This window comes from Chelonia mydas, chromosome 2 (assembly GCF_015237465.2).
Source record: "Chelonia mydas isolate rCheMyd1 chromosome 2, rCheMyd1.pri.v2, whole genome shotgun sequence".
NCBI classification, from domain to species: domain Eukaryota; kingdom Metazoa; phylum Chordata; order Testudines; family Cheloniidae; genus Chelonia; species Chelonia mydas.
The window spans coordinates 59,963,513-59,977,649 of NC_057850.1; the positions used below are offsets into that span (position 1 = coordinate 59,963,513).

A 14,137-nucleotide genomic window follows, 5' to 3' on the forward strand; every position below is an offset into this window, starting at 1 on the left:
TGAATGGGAACACGAGTGCAGGCCACTGTTGCATTCAGGCATAAAAAAATATGGGGAAAGAGCCTATAGACTAAACTGACCCTCTCATTTTGCTACGTGATAATCCTCACAAGGCAGACGTTAGGCAAAAAATTAATGATTTAGAATGCCAAGACAACTAGGTAAAAAATAGGGATGGAAAACTACTTTTATTGTTCAGTTTAACTGCTTGCAGGCTTTTGTATACACACCCACATTTAGCAACACAAGTCTGCGACTTACCATACTGGATAGCAGGCAGGGTAATCATCCATCCTATCAATTACTTTAAATGAAAGTCTTCTGTAACAGTAGAAATAAAGAACTAATGCAGGAAGATCAGACAGTTTTGTGCAAATCTGGCACCAGTTTAGGGCAAGCTGTTTCCTGTCCTGGTTCTTTACATCTTCCTTGCCAAACAAGCAGCTGTGTGTCTGACCACAGTGTGCTCAGACACTATTTTTATACTTCCCAAATTAAGGGTTAGGTTCCAATAGCCTACTCAAAATTAGTTGCACTTTACTTCATAAATTATCCCACTGAACTCAAGGTGTCATTCATAAATAAGAATATCAGATTGCAGAATCTGGGCCAAAAGGTAGGTCTGCTTTGAAATCAGATTCAGTGCAGACCTTTGCTTTAGTAATGCTATTATTCTGATTTATTCTGTTTGCTAGATCTAGACATGCAGGGGAGCATGAAGTTAATAGAGAGCAGGCTAAAACCAGAAAAAAATTACAATTTCCGTAATGGGAATAAGAATTAGGAAGGGACTAAGCCACGCATGTAGTCAGTGTAAGTGAATGAGGGCTTATCTCTATGAGAAAGTTGTAGGGAAATGTTACCAATTTAACTACACTGATTATTAACTTAAGCCACAAACTGAAATGAGAGTTTACATGTGTCTAAATATAGTTTCTAAGCCAATTAAGTTAAGTGGGAACAGTTGTATTGTCAAAGCTTAAGAGCAAATACCTTCTCCAACAGTAAATATTAATATGAATGACTGAAGGGACAGCAGGGACCCAGACCTGACTGAGCTTTGTGTAGCTCTAATGTGTCTCTCACCAAAAACAGTTGGTCCAATAAAATATTTTTCTCACCCACCTTGTCGCTCAAAAGGGATACTGATAGGAAGGGATAATGGTGAGGAAACTAACCCTAGATTGTTAAATAAATTAGATGTTACCTTTATAAATTATGAAAAAGTATACTCTTTACATTATACTTGGCTTGGATGTGAAAATGATCTAGTCAGTTTCACTTTCTGTTTAGTGTGTGTGACACAGAATGATGCCAGTCAAAACTGTTTCCATCAGAACTTAGAAAGTTTCAGAAATATTTCTATTGACCCTATTTTGGGTTTGTTTTTTTTAAATCCCTTGTTTTTAAACCCAACTTGATTTACCTTGACTAGACATGATATTTCTTTAACTGGAGTCACAGTCTTATCATTCAGTACGTAGCAAATACCTGTACATCAATTTGTGAGATCCTGTTTTTGAATCTGCCTGCTGACAGTATTTCACTAAACTGTTATTCATTGACAGTCATCCAAAAATCATCCAAAACAGAGACACAGTCTGGCACTGTTGAAATACAATGTGTTAATCAAAACACTGAATTAAATGCATGCACACAAAAGCTACAAATCAACTCACTAGATCAGTTTCTCTGGCCTTTGTTAGAAATAGCATAGTAAACGGTTATGGAACAACTTTTTTTCTTCCTCTTCTCAGTGTTTATTTTAAAGTGGATATTACTGTGTATCCTGACTCTGTTCCTTAGTAACAGTTTGATTTTTGTTTATTCTGAACTGGCAAAGTTTTTGTTCCATGTCACATGTTCATAAAGAATACCTACACAAACTGTGCTATCATTCTAATTCTGAAGTCCCTTTGCCAGAAAGGACTTCTGAATTTAAGTCAGTTAAAATAACTTGTTACACCTTTGAGATTGTCAAGTAATTCAGTTGGGTTAGACAGAGAGTTATGTGACATAAAATAGTTCAGTAGTACTGCTCTTCTAGCTAGGCAGTAGTTTTGGGAGTTTATTATTTACTGGCTAGCAAAAAACAGGGTCATGGGACTGACCTACATACAGTACAGGGGCCTCAGCTCAGGGAAGGCTGGTACAACACCACAATTGGGCTTGGGGGGAGGGGGCAGAAGAGAAGACACTAGCTTGAACAGGGTTGGAAACTACTTGCTCCCCAAACTGCAGGGATGAAAAAACAGGCTCTAACATCTCTTCCAAGATATATAATCAAAAATGCATAGTCTACAGAGGACTGTTGTGCCAGCCTGAGTGACCATGGTTGATGGAGTCACACCAGGCATTGTGTAGTGAAGTTCCCACATCTGGCTTAGTCCTGAAAAGCCACAAATTTGTAGGGCAGCTCCATAGGGAGTGCCACATTGAGTCAGGGCACATGCACCCCTTTACATGTCAATGGAGAATTTGAGAACACTGTGCTGGAGTGTCTCCCCCATCCTGGCAACATGGTTGAAGAGCATGCAACACCGCTTTTGAATGTATATCCAAGTTGACCAATTTGTCAGTACCACAGTGGACCACTGGAATGGAGGAAGGTTACGCCTTCCATGGTAACTTGATCGCTTTGTGGCAGATAGGCCTACTCATACCAGTGATGACAATCTTGGGTGAGTTCTTTGACAAAAGCTATCATGTACCCAGTGCCATTCAGTGTTAGCACATTCTATGCAATGACACAGAACACGTCTCTAAGGTCTGTTTTGGACTTCCAGAAAGTTGAGGTCATGAAGGCTGCATCTTCTGTAAGCGGAGTTTGGGAGTGCTCAACATGCCGCCACTCCTGGAGTTGGTAATAGCAGGGGCATTATCCCTGGTGCTATTGTCATGGTCTATTATGGTGGGTTGCCCCTTCATTTTACTCTGCCTCCTTGGAACTGGGAGGGGAGGGAGAGCTGTAGAGGGGTCTTATTTTGGGAGACACCATCCCCCTTACCAGGAGCTCTTCTGCCAGATGCTTTTGGTTCCCTGAAGGCATGGATGACCATTACGAAGATCTAGTTGTTTTTATGCCCTATGCATTCCATGCATGCACAGTTGTGGCTCATCCATCTTCACTACTGTTGGAGAACTTGGTCCTCATCCACTGGGTCCATTGCTGGTCTTCACTTGTTACCCTAAGTGGGGGCCCTTTTGGACCCAAGGCTCACATGGGCATGGAGAACCACACTCTGAATTAGTGCAGCTTACAGCACAACTACTCACTACTCATATAGGGCAGGATCAATCTTATTTTAAGTAGACCCTCTCTCACTATAGATTCATAGATATTAAGGTCAGAAGGGACCATTATGATCATCTAGTCTGACCTCCTGCACAATGCAGGCCACAGAATCTCACCCACCCACTCCTGCAATAAACCTCTCACCTATGTCTGAGCTATGCTGAAACTATGCTTATGTGCTAGACAGTTTAGTGTTGGCATTTTGCACGTTTTTACATTTAAATTTGTCCAAAGTGAATTACACAGAATATTTAGCTATCTATTGTAGGATGCTGTGCAGCAGCACTCCCGGGAATTTTACAGTAAGGTGTCCGTCGTCCCCCCCGCCACACATACACACACACACACACACACACACACTTATGGACATTATTCAACAAGCTCTGAGAGAGAGTACTATGACTTTCATCTATTCAGGATATTTTGTTGTAGATTGTGTAACAGATCAAGACATATGTAAAACTGAACTTGCCTTTTAAATGTGGATTACACATTTCAGCATTCACATTTGTCTTTTGTCCACAGCAACTCCCTCAAAGTCTTTGTGGTGCTCCTTATTTATGTTCCCCGGTTACCCAGTTAGATAGATACTCGAATATACACCAACAATGACTGGTGCACTGCAGCCATGAACCCTCTACAACATATTAAAAATATTCTTACTCACTATTATGGGATACCTCCGATTTTCAAGTTTTTGCCTTATTTTACACCTTGCTAGAATGAAAATCAGTACACAAGAAAAAAATGAAAATACTTCCAGGATGTGTCTCCAACCCCAGCAACAGTGAGAAGTAATAGTTAAAAGTAAATGATAGAATATCAGGGTTGGAAGAGACCTCAGGAGGTCATCTAGTCCAACCCCCTGCTCAAAGCAGGACCAATCCCCAACTAAATCACCCCAGCCAGGGCTTCGTCAAGCCAGACCTTAAAAACCTCAAAGGAAGGAGATTCCACCACCTCCCTAGGTAACGCATTCCAGCACTTCACCACCCTCCTAGTGAAAAAGTTTTTCCTAATATCCAACCTAAACCTTCCCCACTGCAACTTGAGACCATTACTCCTTGTTCTGTCATCTGTTACCACTGAGAACAGTCTAGATCCATCCTCTTTGGAACCTCCTTTCAGGTAGTTGGAAAGCGTTCAGCGGAAGGCAATAAAAATGATTAGGGGACTGGAACACATGACTTATGAGGAGAGGCTGAGGGAACTGGGATTGTTTAGTCTGCAGAAGAGAAGAATGAGGGGGGATTTGATAGCTGCTTTCAATTTTTCTACATCCTTCTTGTAGTGTGGGGCCCAAAACTGGACACAGTATTCCAGATGAGGCCTCACCAATGTCAAACAGAGGGGAATGATCACGTCCCTTGATCTGCTGGCAGTCCCCCTACTTATACAGCCCAAAATGCCGTTAGCCTTCTCGGCAACAAAGGCACACTGTTGACTCATATCCAGCTTCTCGTACACTGTAACCCCTAGGTCCTTTTCTGCAGAACTGCTGCCCAGCCATTTGGTCCCTAGTCTGTAACGGTGCATGGGATTCTTCCGTCCTAAGTGCAGGACTCTGCATGTGTCCTTGTTGAACCTCATCAGAGTTCTTTTGGCCCAATCCTTTAATTTGTCTAGGTCCCTCTGTATCCTATCTCTACCCTCCAGCATATCTACCACTCCTCCCAGTTTAGTGTCATCTGCAAACTTGCTGAGGGTGCAGTCCACGCCATCCTCCAGATCATTAATGAAGATATTGAACAAAACTGGCCCCAGGACCGACCCTTGGGGCACTCCGTTTGATACCGGCTGCCAGCTAGACATGGAGCCATTAATCACTACCTGTTGAGCCCGACGATCTAGCTAGCTTTCTATCCACCTTATAGTCCATTCATCCAGCCCATACTACTTTAACTTGCTGGCAAGAATACTGTGGGAGACCACATCAAAAGCTTTGCTAAAGTCAAGGAATAACACGTCCACTGCTTTCCCCTCATCCACAGAGCCAGTTATCTCGTCATAGAAGGCAATTAGATTAGTCAGGCATGACTTGCCCTTGCTAGCTATCCATGCTAACTGTTCCTGATCACTTTCCTTTCCTTTAAGTGCTTCAGAATTGAATCCTTGAGGACCTGCTCCATGATTTTTCCAGGAACTGAGGTGAGGCTGACAGGCCTGTAGTTCCGTGGATCCTCCTCCTTCCCTTTTTAAAAGATGAGCGCTACATTAGCCTTTTTCCAGTCATCCGGGACCTCTGCCGATCACCACGAGTTTTCAAAGATAATGGCCAATGGCTCTGCAATCACATCCGCCAACTCCTTTAGCACCCTTGGATGCAGCGCATCCAGCCCCATGGACTTGTGCTCGTCCAGCTTTTCTAAATAGTCCCGAACCACTTCTTTCTCCACAGAGGGCTGGTCACCTCCTCCCCATGCTGTGCTACCCAGTGCAGTAGTCTGCGAGCTGACCTTGTTCGTGAAGACAGAGGCAAAAAAAGCATTGAATACATTAGCTTTTGTGAAGGAGAAACAATATTTATTGACAATGTGCTTAAATTATAGTTTAGTCAGCACTGTGCTAGGTCATCTTGGTAACACCACTAAAAAAAACAAGGTTGTGCATCCCATGCTAGCTGCAATTTTTGACTTGTTTGAAAGCACATTCCCAGGTAGAGCATAAATGTTGCGTAATCTATCCTCCTGGTGACAAAGGCATGGGTAATTTCAGATGCAGATTTCACCTCAGAGAAAGGGCACAGATATAAACCCCACCACGTGGCAACCACTGATAATGGTCATCTAGGAACAAGTGGGGAATCCAACAAACCCCCAGATAGTACAGGAACAAACAACACAAACCCCACAAAGTAATGGCACAAATAGGTCACCAACATTTCTTGTGGGTGCCTCCTATAAATTTTGTCTGGGATGGGCTTTAACTGGCTAGCTCAAATCTGTGCCCAGTCTCTGCATATGCCACTCCAAATACTAGCAGGATCAGAAAAGATGGGAAAAACAAAAGCTCTGTGTTTCGCCTGCTGAAGGTATCCCAACTGTGTACACAGTGAAGCAGTTAGAACTCTTCTTGAGAGGAATCTCAAAGTAGATCATTTATTGCCCAATATTACCTCCTTTGGGATACCTTCCAAAACAACAGATCAGGGCACTCAGAATAATATTGTAAGGTGTCAGGACCAGGACATGGGTGTTTGGCCTAGTGGTCGGAGTGGGAATTGGGAGCCAGGGAACAGGCCAGGTCTGGATACCCAGAGGTCAGAAGGCAAACAAACAGAGTTAAGTGTCAAGAGGCAGGTTACCATGAGGTCAGAGTCAGGCAGCAGGAAAAGGCAGCACAGAAAGTAGAGTCCTAACCCAGTTGCATTAACTACTTCCTGTTCCTCTGCTTTGTTTAAATAGAAGCTGGGAATCAATCAGGATTCCCATAGTTTTGCCAATCAGATCCCAGGACTGGAGTCCTTTGCCAGAGTTGAGCTTCTAGTTCTGGCAACTATTAACAGGTCACTTGGTGGTGAGTCAGAAGAGACTGGCTCTGAAGAGCCCTGTGGACAAGGGTTCAAGACCCACGGCCCTCACATAGGGTCTGCAAGTACAGCAATATCATCCTATGGAGTAGCATGTCAAAAGCTGTTGAGAGATATAAAATAATCTACATGAACACCTGTTCTCCATCCATTTTCCACAGGAAGCAAACCACCAACACCACTAGTGCAGTTTCTGTACCAGACAGATCTATGCTTAAGTTCACGGAGATCAAAGAGCCTTGAGGACTTCGTTCGGAAATGGCTGTCTCAATAGGTGTCACTAAAGGAAGTAGCTTCAGGCCAGTTGGAGAGACTGTCTCAGTCAAGAAGTTGTTGGAGCTATGGTTTAACCACTGCTTCTTCAGAACAAGTTGGTAACTTGACATTCCTCAGGAAGGCACCAATTATGCCCCCAAAAACTTCCCTGCTAAATTTCACTAGTTAAAAGGAACACAGATTAACCCAAGAATTGTAGCCCTTATATCTCCCCTCCCTCCCAGCACCTCAGTAAATACCACATACTGCAATCGAAGCACAGAAACTCCGTTTTCATCCCGCTAAGAGGTGACTCTGTATAGAATTCAGTGTGAATGAAAGTGGTATCACTACACACACAATTTAAAAATTCATCAATACAAGAATGGTTCTGTCACCAGATAAAAACATTCTAGATTCCATCAACCACTTGGAATCATCCCACTGACTGGGACTTCATTGGTGCTCTGACTCAAGTGAACAAACATTTCCCTAGCTTTCAAAGAATTTTCCCTCCTGTTACCTCCAGTATCATCCAAAACAAGGTCGAAAATGTGGCCAGCTATGTAAAAGGTGATAAGGCACCTGTCAGTCTCATGGATGTCATGATGCCTCAAGATCTTGAGCAGGCCCACAGGAGAGGTCATACATGTAGGAAATAAGTCCTCCAAAATTGATCTAGATGGTTCCAATACCACTGTAGAGAAGAGCTTGATGATCTTATGCAGCTATTCTAAAAGTGCAATGAAATGATCTGTACTCTTATTTCACATTCCCCCACACACCTATAAAATCAATATGGTAGCAAATCTGATTTTGGATGGAGCATTGAGTCAATAATGGGCTAGCAGTTTCATCCACCCAGGTGTATGTCAAACATGGCAAGCCAAGGGTCTCATCCTAAACCGAATACTAGATGGTAGATAAATACAAGGTCAGAGGCTAGTAAAGTAACAACATGAATCAAAGCGTAGAGTCATCATTTTGCCAACATCCCAGACTCCTGAGATAAGTTCCTAGATATGGCCTCTGGGCTGCATATAAAAATGCTGCACTCTTTGCTTATGTCTCCTCTCAAGTCCTCCTTCCCTCCAATCTCATATCCACCAGAGGCCATAGGGCCCAGTCCCCCAAAACCTTTCCTTGAATCACCATGTTCCTCAGCTCAGAGCAGCAATGTTCCACAGTCTCGGCTACCTGAAAATGCCCTTTTAAGTGTCACAAATGGCACAAGTGGATACCCTAACAGGAGGGTTCAGGACAGGCTGCCCACCGACCCATCCACACTTGATCCAAGCCACCTTGCATGACAACCAAGACACCACCACTATTACCACTCCAATATACCCTGTATAACCCCATGGCTCACTCTCTCCTTTTGCTCCAGTCTCTTGGAGATCTTAATCCTCTCCTCCCCAATAAGAGGTAAATTTACCCCTCGTCAGCCAATCCCGCCCTAATCCATCCTCCAGAGCCCTCACTCACCACCTGAAAATAGAGGTGCTGGCTGGGGTCTCAGTTTTCCTCTTACTAAAACCACCTCCACACACCAAACCCTATTTCTCCCCACAGACCTTTCATATCCTGAGAAGGAGTGATGACTATATTCCAAACCATTTTCTTACAAGGCCAAGTGATTATGAAATGGATGAAGTACATTCTACTTCTTTCCACCTGGCCTTTCACAGAGGCAACTTTTCCCAATAATGGGCATAGGCAATGATCTTTTCAAGAAAAAGACATTATAAAATCTGCAACCATCTGTTTATATATTGGTGCATACTGAGTGTCATGCCATGCAGAGACACAGGCACATTGAAAACAATGGGCTGGGAAAACCCTAGAAAATGTATTCCTTCCATTGCAAAAGTAAAATGAAAGGTTGTGATTACATGCACAAAATAAAGCAGACGGACCTTATTTGCTTAATATTGGACTAGAGGAAGCTAAGACAGTTTAAAGGTTACAGTTCTGTAAGTCTAAAAGGTTACAGTTCTTACAAATAGCATAACAGCCAGTTTACTATTTTATTCAAATTAACATTTGGAAAAAAAGCTAGAGAGAGAAGAAAACAATTTTCTATCAAAAGCATTAACTAGGTCTTGATTTTCATACATTAAAAAGTTAAATGAGAACAATAGCTTATGTGGCTTCCATTTCTTGTTATGTAAGTGTTCCAGTTCCTTGATTTTGCAACATTTATGCAAAACCTCGGTACATTTTTGTACACTTATTTAGGGAAGCTGTTATAGCTTTTGCATATCTCACATGTTATAATTGAGGAACTTTCCAGTAGTTTGATATGGATATGAGTTTTTGGCACCAATTGCCTGTAAGTATGATGTGATTGCAAGAAAAAAATATCCCAGATTGTCAACAGTGAAATATTGGTTAGTCATATTTTGCATTTAAACATATGTACCTTAATGTATTTTCTCACTTAAACACCTGTTTTACGCAATAATTGAACATTTTTAGGATACTGTTTAAATGTAATTGTCAGCGTGTGGGGTTTCTTTTCTTTTTTTTTTTTTTTAAATACACACACGTTTATAGCGTGTGTGTGAGACAGATCAGCAGTCTTTTTTTATTCATAGAAACTAAAAAGTGTTAAGATTAGGTTCTAGTATGACCTGTTAAAAAATGGTGTTTACAGTGGCTGCTGACACAAGAGAATAGAAGCAGTGTTGCACGAAGCTCATTGCTGGTCAATAGCCAGTCTTTCAGTGCATCCTCCCATTTTCAATGCAATGATACAGGGGCACTTGGTTATATATGAGCACTGGAAACAATGAGCCCAGTTCTTCCCTGCCTTGCACCTTACATATTCATTTACACCCATGTAATCTGAATGTCAAAGATGTTTAGGGTGACCATACGTCCCGTTTTGTCTGGGGCAGTCCCCTTTTTAAGCTCTGTCCCAGCCAACCTGACTTTTTTGACAAAAAACGGGCATTTGTCCCGTTTGCTCTTGCCAACTGATCAGTTGGCAAGAGCAAATGAACAAATGTCCAAATTTACCAAAAAAGCCGGGGCGCACAGAGGAATGTTGGGGGGGGCGGCAATGTGAGGTGCCAGGCGGTGGGGTTGGGGAGTCAGCCTCAGCCCCAGGCTGCACAGGGCTCAGCCCCAGCTGCGGACGGCGTGGAGTTGGGGAGGGTCAGCCCCAGCTCTGGGTGGTGCGGAGCTCGGGGGTGGGGGTGTCAGCCCCAGCCACAGGCAGCCCCGGGCACAGGCGCTCAGCCCCAGCCATGCTAGTATGGGGCTCAGGGGGGATGTCAGCCCCAGCCCCAGGCAGCAGGGGGGTTGGCAGTTCTGATGAGCCCTGTGGTTGGGGTGGGGGAGGGGGTGGAAGGTGGCTGGGGAAAGCCCCGGTGCTGCCCCATTTTTGCTTTAGGAATTATGGCCACGCTAGCATTGTTGGTAGCATCTTATACCTTCTTTGCTCAAATCTGAAGTACTACACAGGGTTCCAGGCAGAAGATAATCAGGCCCAAGAGATTTTATACAAAAAGAAGCATTAAAACACCTTTTATAGGCTCTACATAGATGGGCAAGTGGTATGTATACACATCGCAAAACAAAATCAGATTTTATTTTAGCTATAAAGAAAAATGCTTGAATAAGCTATACAAAAACCGAACATTTTGGACAATACACTGAGCCTGATTCACTACAGAGGTACAAGGCAGTGCTAATTTACATCTAGACAACATGGGCATAAAAAGCCACTACCGATACAAGTGAGTTGAGATCTCAGTGGAGCGGTGGACCCTCATTTATACTAGGTCAGTAAACACACACGTACTGCAGTAATTAATTAATAATTACCATGAAATTTGAAGCTGAAAGCCATTATAAACAGAAACATCCTGCTATGCCAATGTATTACTTTGACTTTGGAATATGATCTACAATTCATTCTTAACTGAAAGATTCTCTCTTCTAGGTATTCAGTTTATAAACACATTTTAACTCAGTATGAAGAAGATCTGAACAGGGCTGAACACAGCTAGGTCTTCTTAGGTCGAACATATGTACAAAAGAGCTTGTTCAATTAGACTTTGCTGTTAAAGTAAATACTTCAAACTTCTGTTCAGAATGTTATGAACTTTGCTCCCAAGATCTAAGCTGTATTATCATTTTAACAGAACTGCAAATCTGGACTGGATAAACACATACCTTTTCATGTTGCTGTTTTATGTTATGCAAGGAAAGCCCACCCAAAATGACTACCAGGCATCAATGCAGAGGAAATGTGTGGTTCTCTCTTCCCTTAGAAGGAAAAACAACCACCCACTGTGTATATTTTCAAAGTAAATGAATAGATCTTATTGTGCATCATTTGCACAGATACTGTACCTACCAACAAACCTGGAGAGATCTGGAGTTGCTTATCAGTCCAGGTTTCTCCCTCCCTGGGCTACTAGGGTCTTGGAGTGTGGTAGCAGCGTGCTTAGCTTCTGGAGAGAAAGAATTGTTTTGTGGTCGCCAGCTAAAGCATAGCTCTACCAAAGAAAGGAACTGTGGAGTCCCAAGTTTATCAATGATCTTAATATCAAATTTGCTCCATTACAAAAGCTCCCCTTTCCCCGCCCCAGCTATCACATCTGCAAATCCAGCCTGGAATCTGAGATAGTCACACTGCGTTCTGGTATCACCGGCAGCAAACACATGTGTAATCGTAACTACATTAGCAATTTAGCTGAACTATCCAAGCCAAAAGAGAATCCAACTCATTCTTCCATAGCTCTGCAGAGTCCATGCACCTAATGGGAGTAAAGAGTAATGATAAAAAAAAAAATCTACCACAAAAGCAAGCAACTATGTCTCTGATGACGGGGAGCTGATCTTTTGAATAAGACGGCACCATTTTTAGCACTTTCCCCGACCCTAATTATAAGCACTTTCCCTGACCCTAATTATATAATCTAATGGTCAGTGCATATTATCCTCTGTGTCCAGTCCATGCAGGATGTAAGTGTACTACCTCTCAGCTTCAGAGCCTGGCTTTTTAACTGAAGTGGTAGAGACTCGCATTTAGCTCTGGAAGGTCCTGGGTCAATCCCTGGTGCTGGCCAACATGGTGACCATCATAATTACATTTTAAGGAATTTCAGAGACAGGTTTATAAAGATATCTCCATACAGTCCTCCTAAACCAAAACAGAGACAGATATGATGCAGGACTTTTGAGACCAGGAGGGGATAAGTGAAAGAAATGAGGTGATCGGACATGGAGATATCAGGCAGTCCCCAATGTCTTAGGAGCATCTACTAAGATTAAAATACAGCCTTATCAAAGGTCCTTGGTGATCATATAAACAAGAAAACTGACATTGATTTTAACATATCGCTTTTTTCCTTTTGTTACATAGCTATATTTTTATTTCTTAATATAAAAAATTAGCATGTTTCCACTGACATTAATTATTGCTTGTACAGTATATATTCCATAGTCTACAAAGTGATAACTCAATAATTAAACACCACTATGAATTCAATAATTACAATTTTGTTGTCCAATGCTTTATTATGGAATTTTCAGCAAGTGGGACACAAAGAAACACAGAACATGTGGATGTGTGTTAATGGCCCTTGTTTTGACAGAAGTTTGTGTTTCATAATTGACATGCAATTCCAAGAAACAAAGTAGTGCTCGCATACTTTTTTTTGTTGTCGGAGGGATAGGAATATATTGCAGGTTGCTTCAGTCAACACCACTTGTCCTGTTTCCAAATATTGTATCACAAAACTTCTCTCTCATCTACTTTTAGGTCTGATGTAAATGCATACAAATAATTTCAAAGAGAGACTGAAGATGAATGGATTTTTTTTTTTAGCACGATCATTTAACCTTATTATACCTTCCTACAGTCAGTATTCAAGTCAATTTGTCAAATCCCTGGTTCATCTCAAGATCCTGCTGCATGCAAATCAGACAAGCTAGTCAGTTTTCTTTCAATAAGTAGTGAGAATAAGAATTTTTCTATATTCCAGTTAGAATTTTCTTCAAAAATAGATGAAGAATAAAAGCAATTTTTGTATGTAATAAAGAAATTGTTCTTGTGGTTTTGTTTTGGTTGGTTGGTTTTTTCCACAAACATTTCAGTGCTTCATAACTTCAAAGCAATCTTAGTCTGTGTCAAATGGATCACTTACTTTTCAAAATTTATAATCCAAACATTCTCAGCATTATGAAAATATTTAAACATTTTTGTTCAAAAAGCAAAATAGTATGTCTGATTTTCATTAATTTTGCATATTGTATTTTAGATTTTATAAACTGAAAAATTGAACTAGCCATTGTATGCATTTTATTAATATATCCTTATTGGATTAATTAGACAATATGGGAGCCCTCCAGTGGCCTGTGGAATGTCCAGAGAAATACTGGTCATTAACCGAAGACTGTGTAACCTACTGGAAAGTATATCTGCTTCACATTTAAAATGCTGAGGATTCAAATCCTATTAAAAGTAGCACTATTAAAGTGTCTATTTTTTTCCTCCAGCAATGGGTTTAATTACCGCCAGATTTCTAAAGCAACTAACCGGCAAGCCAAGACATTTCATGCATATAAAAAGCACTGCAAGATCCCTATGTAATAGCCATGTCAAAACAAAGTTAGTCAAAGTTAGTCAAAGCTGGACGAGCACAAGTCCATGGGGCCGGACGAGTTGCATCCGAGAGTGCTAAAGGAATTGGCGGATGTGATTGCAGAGCCATTGGCCATTATCTTTGAAAACTCGTGGCGAACGGGGGAAGTCCCAGATGACTGGAAAAAGGCTAATGTAGTGCCAATCTTTAAAAAAGGGAAGGAGGAGGATCCTGGGAACTACAGGCCAGTCAGCCTCACCTCAGTCCCCGGAAAAAATCATGGAGCAGGTCCTCAAAGAATCAATCCTGAAGCACTTACATGAGAGGAAAGTGATCAGGAACAGTCAGCATGGATTCACCAAGGGCAGGTCATGCCTGACTAATCTAATCGCCTTCTATGATGAGATTACTGGTTCTGTGGATGAAGGGAAAGCAGTGGATGTATTGTTTCTTGACTTT

At 41.8% G+C, this 14,137-nt stretch overlaps 1 protein-coding gene across 6 annotated transcripts in view; it reads right to left on the minus strand.

Moving 5' to 3' along the window:
- The window catches only part of LOC102941738 (serine/threonine-protein kinase Sgk3), an 84,385-nt gene that overhangs the window by 49,425 nt on the left and 20,823 nt on the right, over positions 1-14,137 (minus strand). Inside the window, exon 1 of one of the 6 annotated variants that reach the window (XM_037892498.2) lies at positions 262-408. The exons of 4 other annotated variants lie outside the window; for them this stretch is intronic. In XM_037892498.2, coding sequence (XP_037748426.1) covers positions 262-289 — 28 coding nt within the window. In that variant the 5' untranslated portion in view covers positions 290-408. Of the gene's footprint in view, positions 1-261; positions 409-14,137 lie in introns of those variants that run through there. One more of the 6 variants, XM_043539556.1, reaches the window with a different exon arrangement.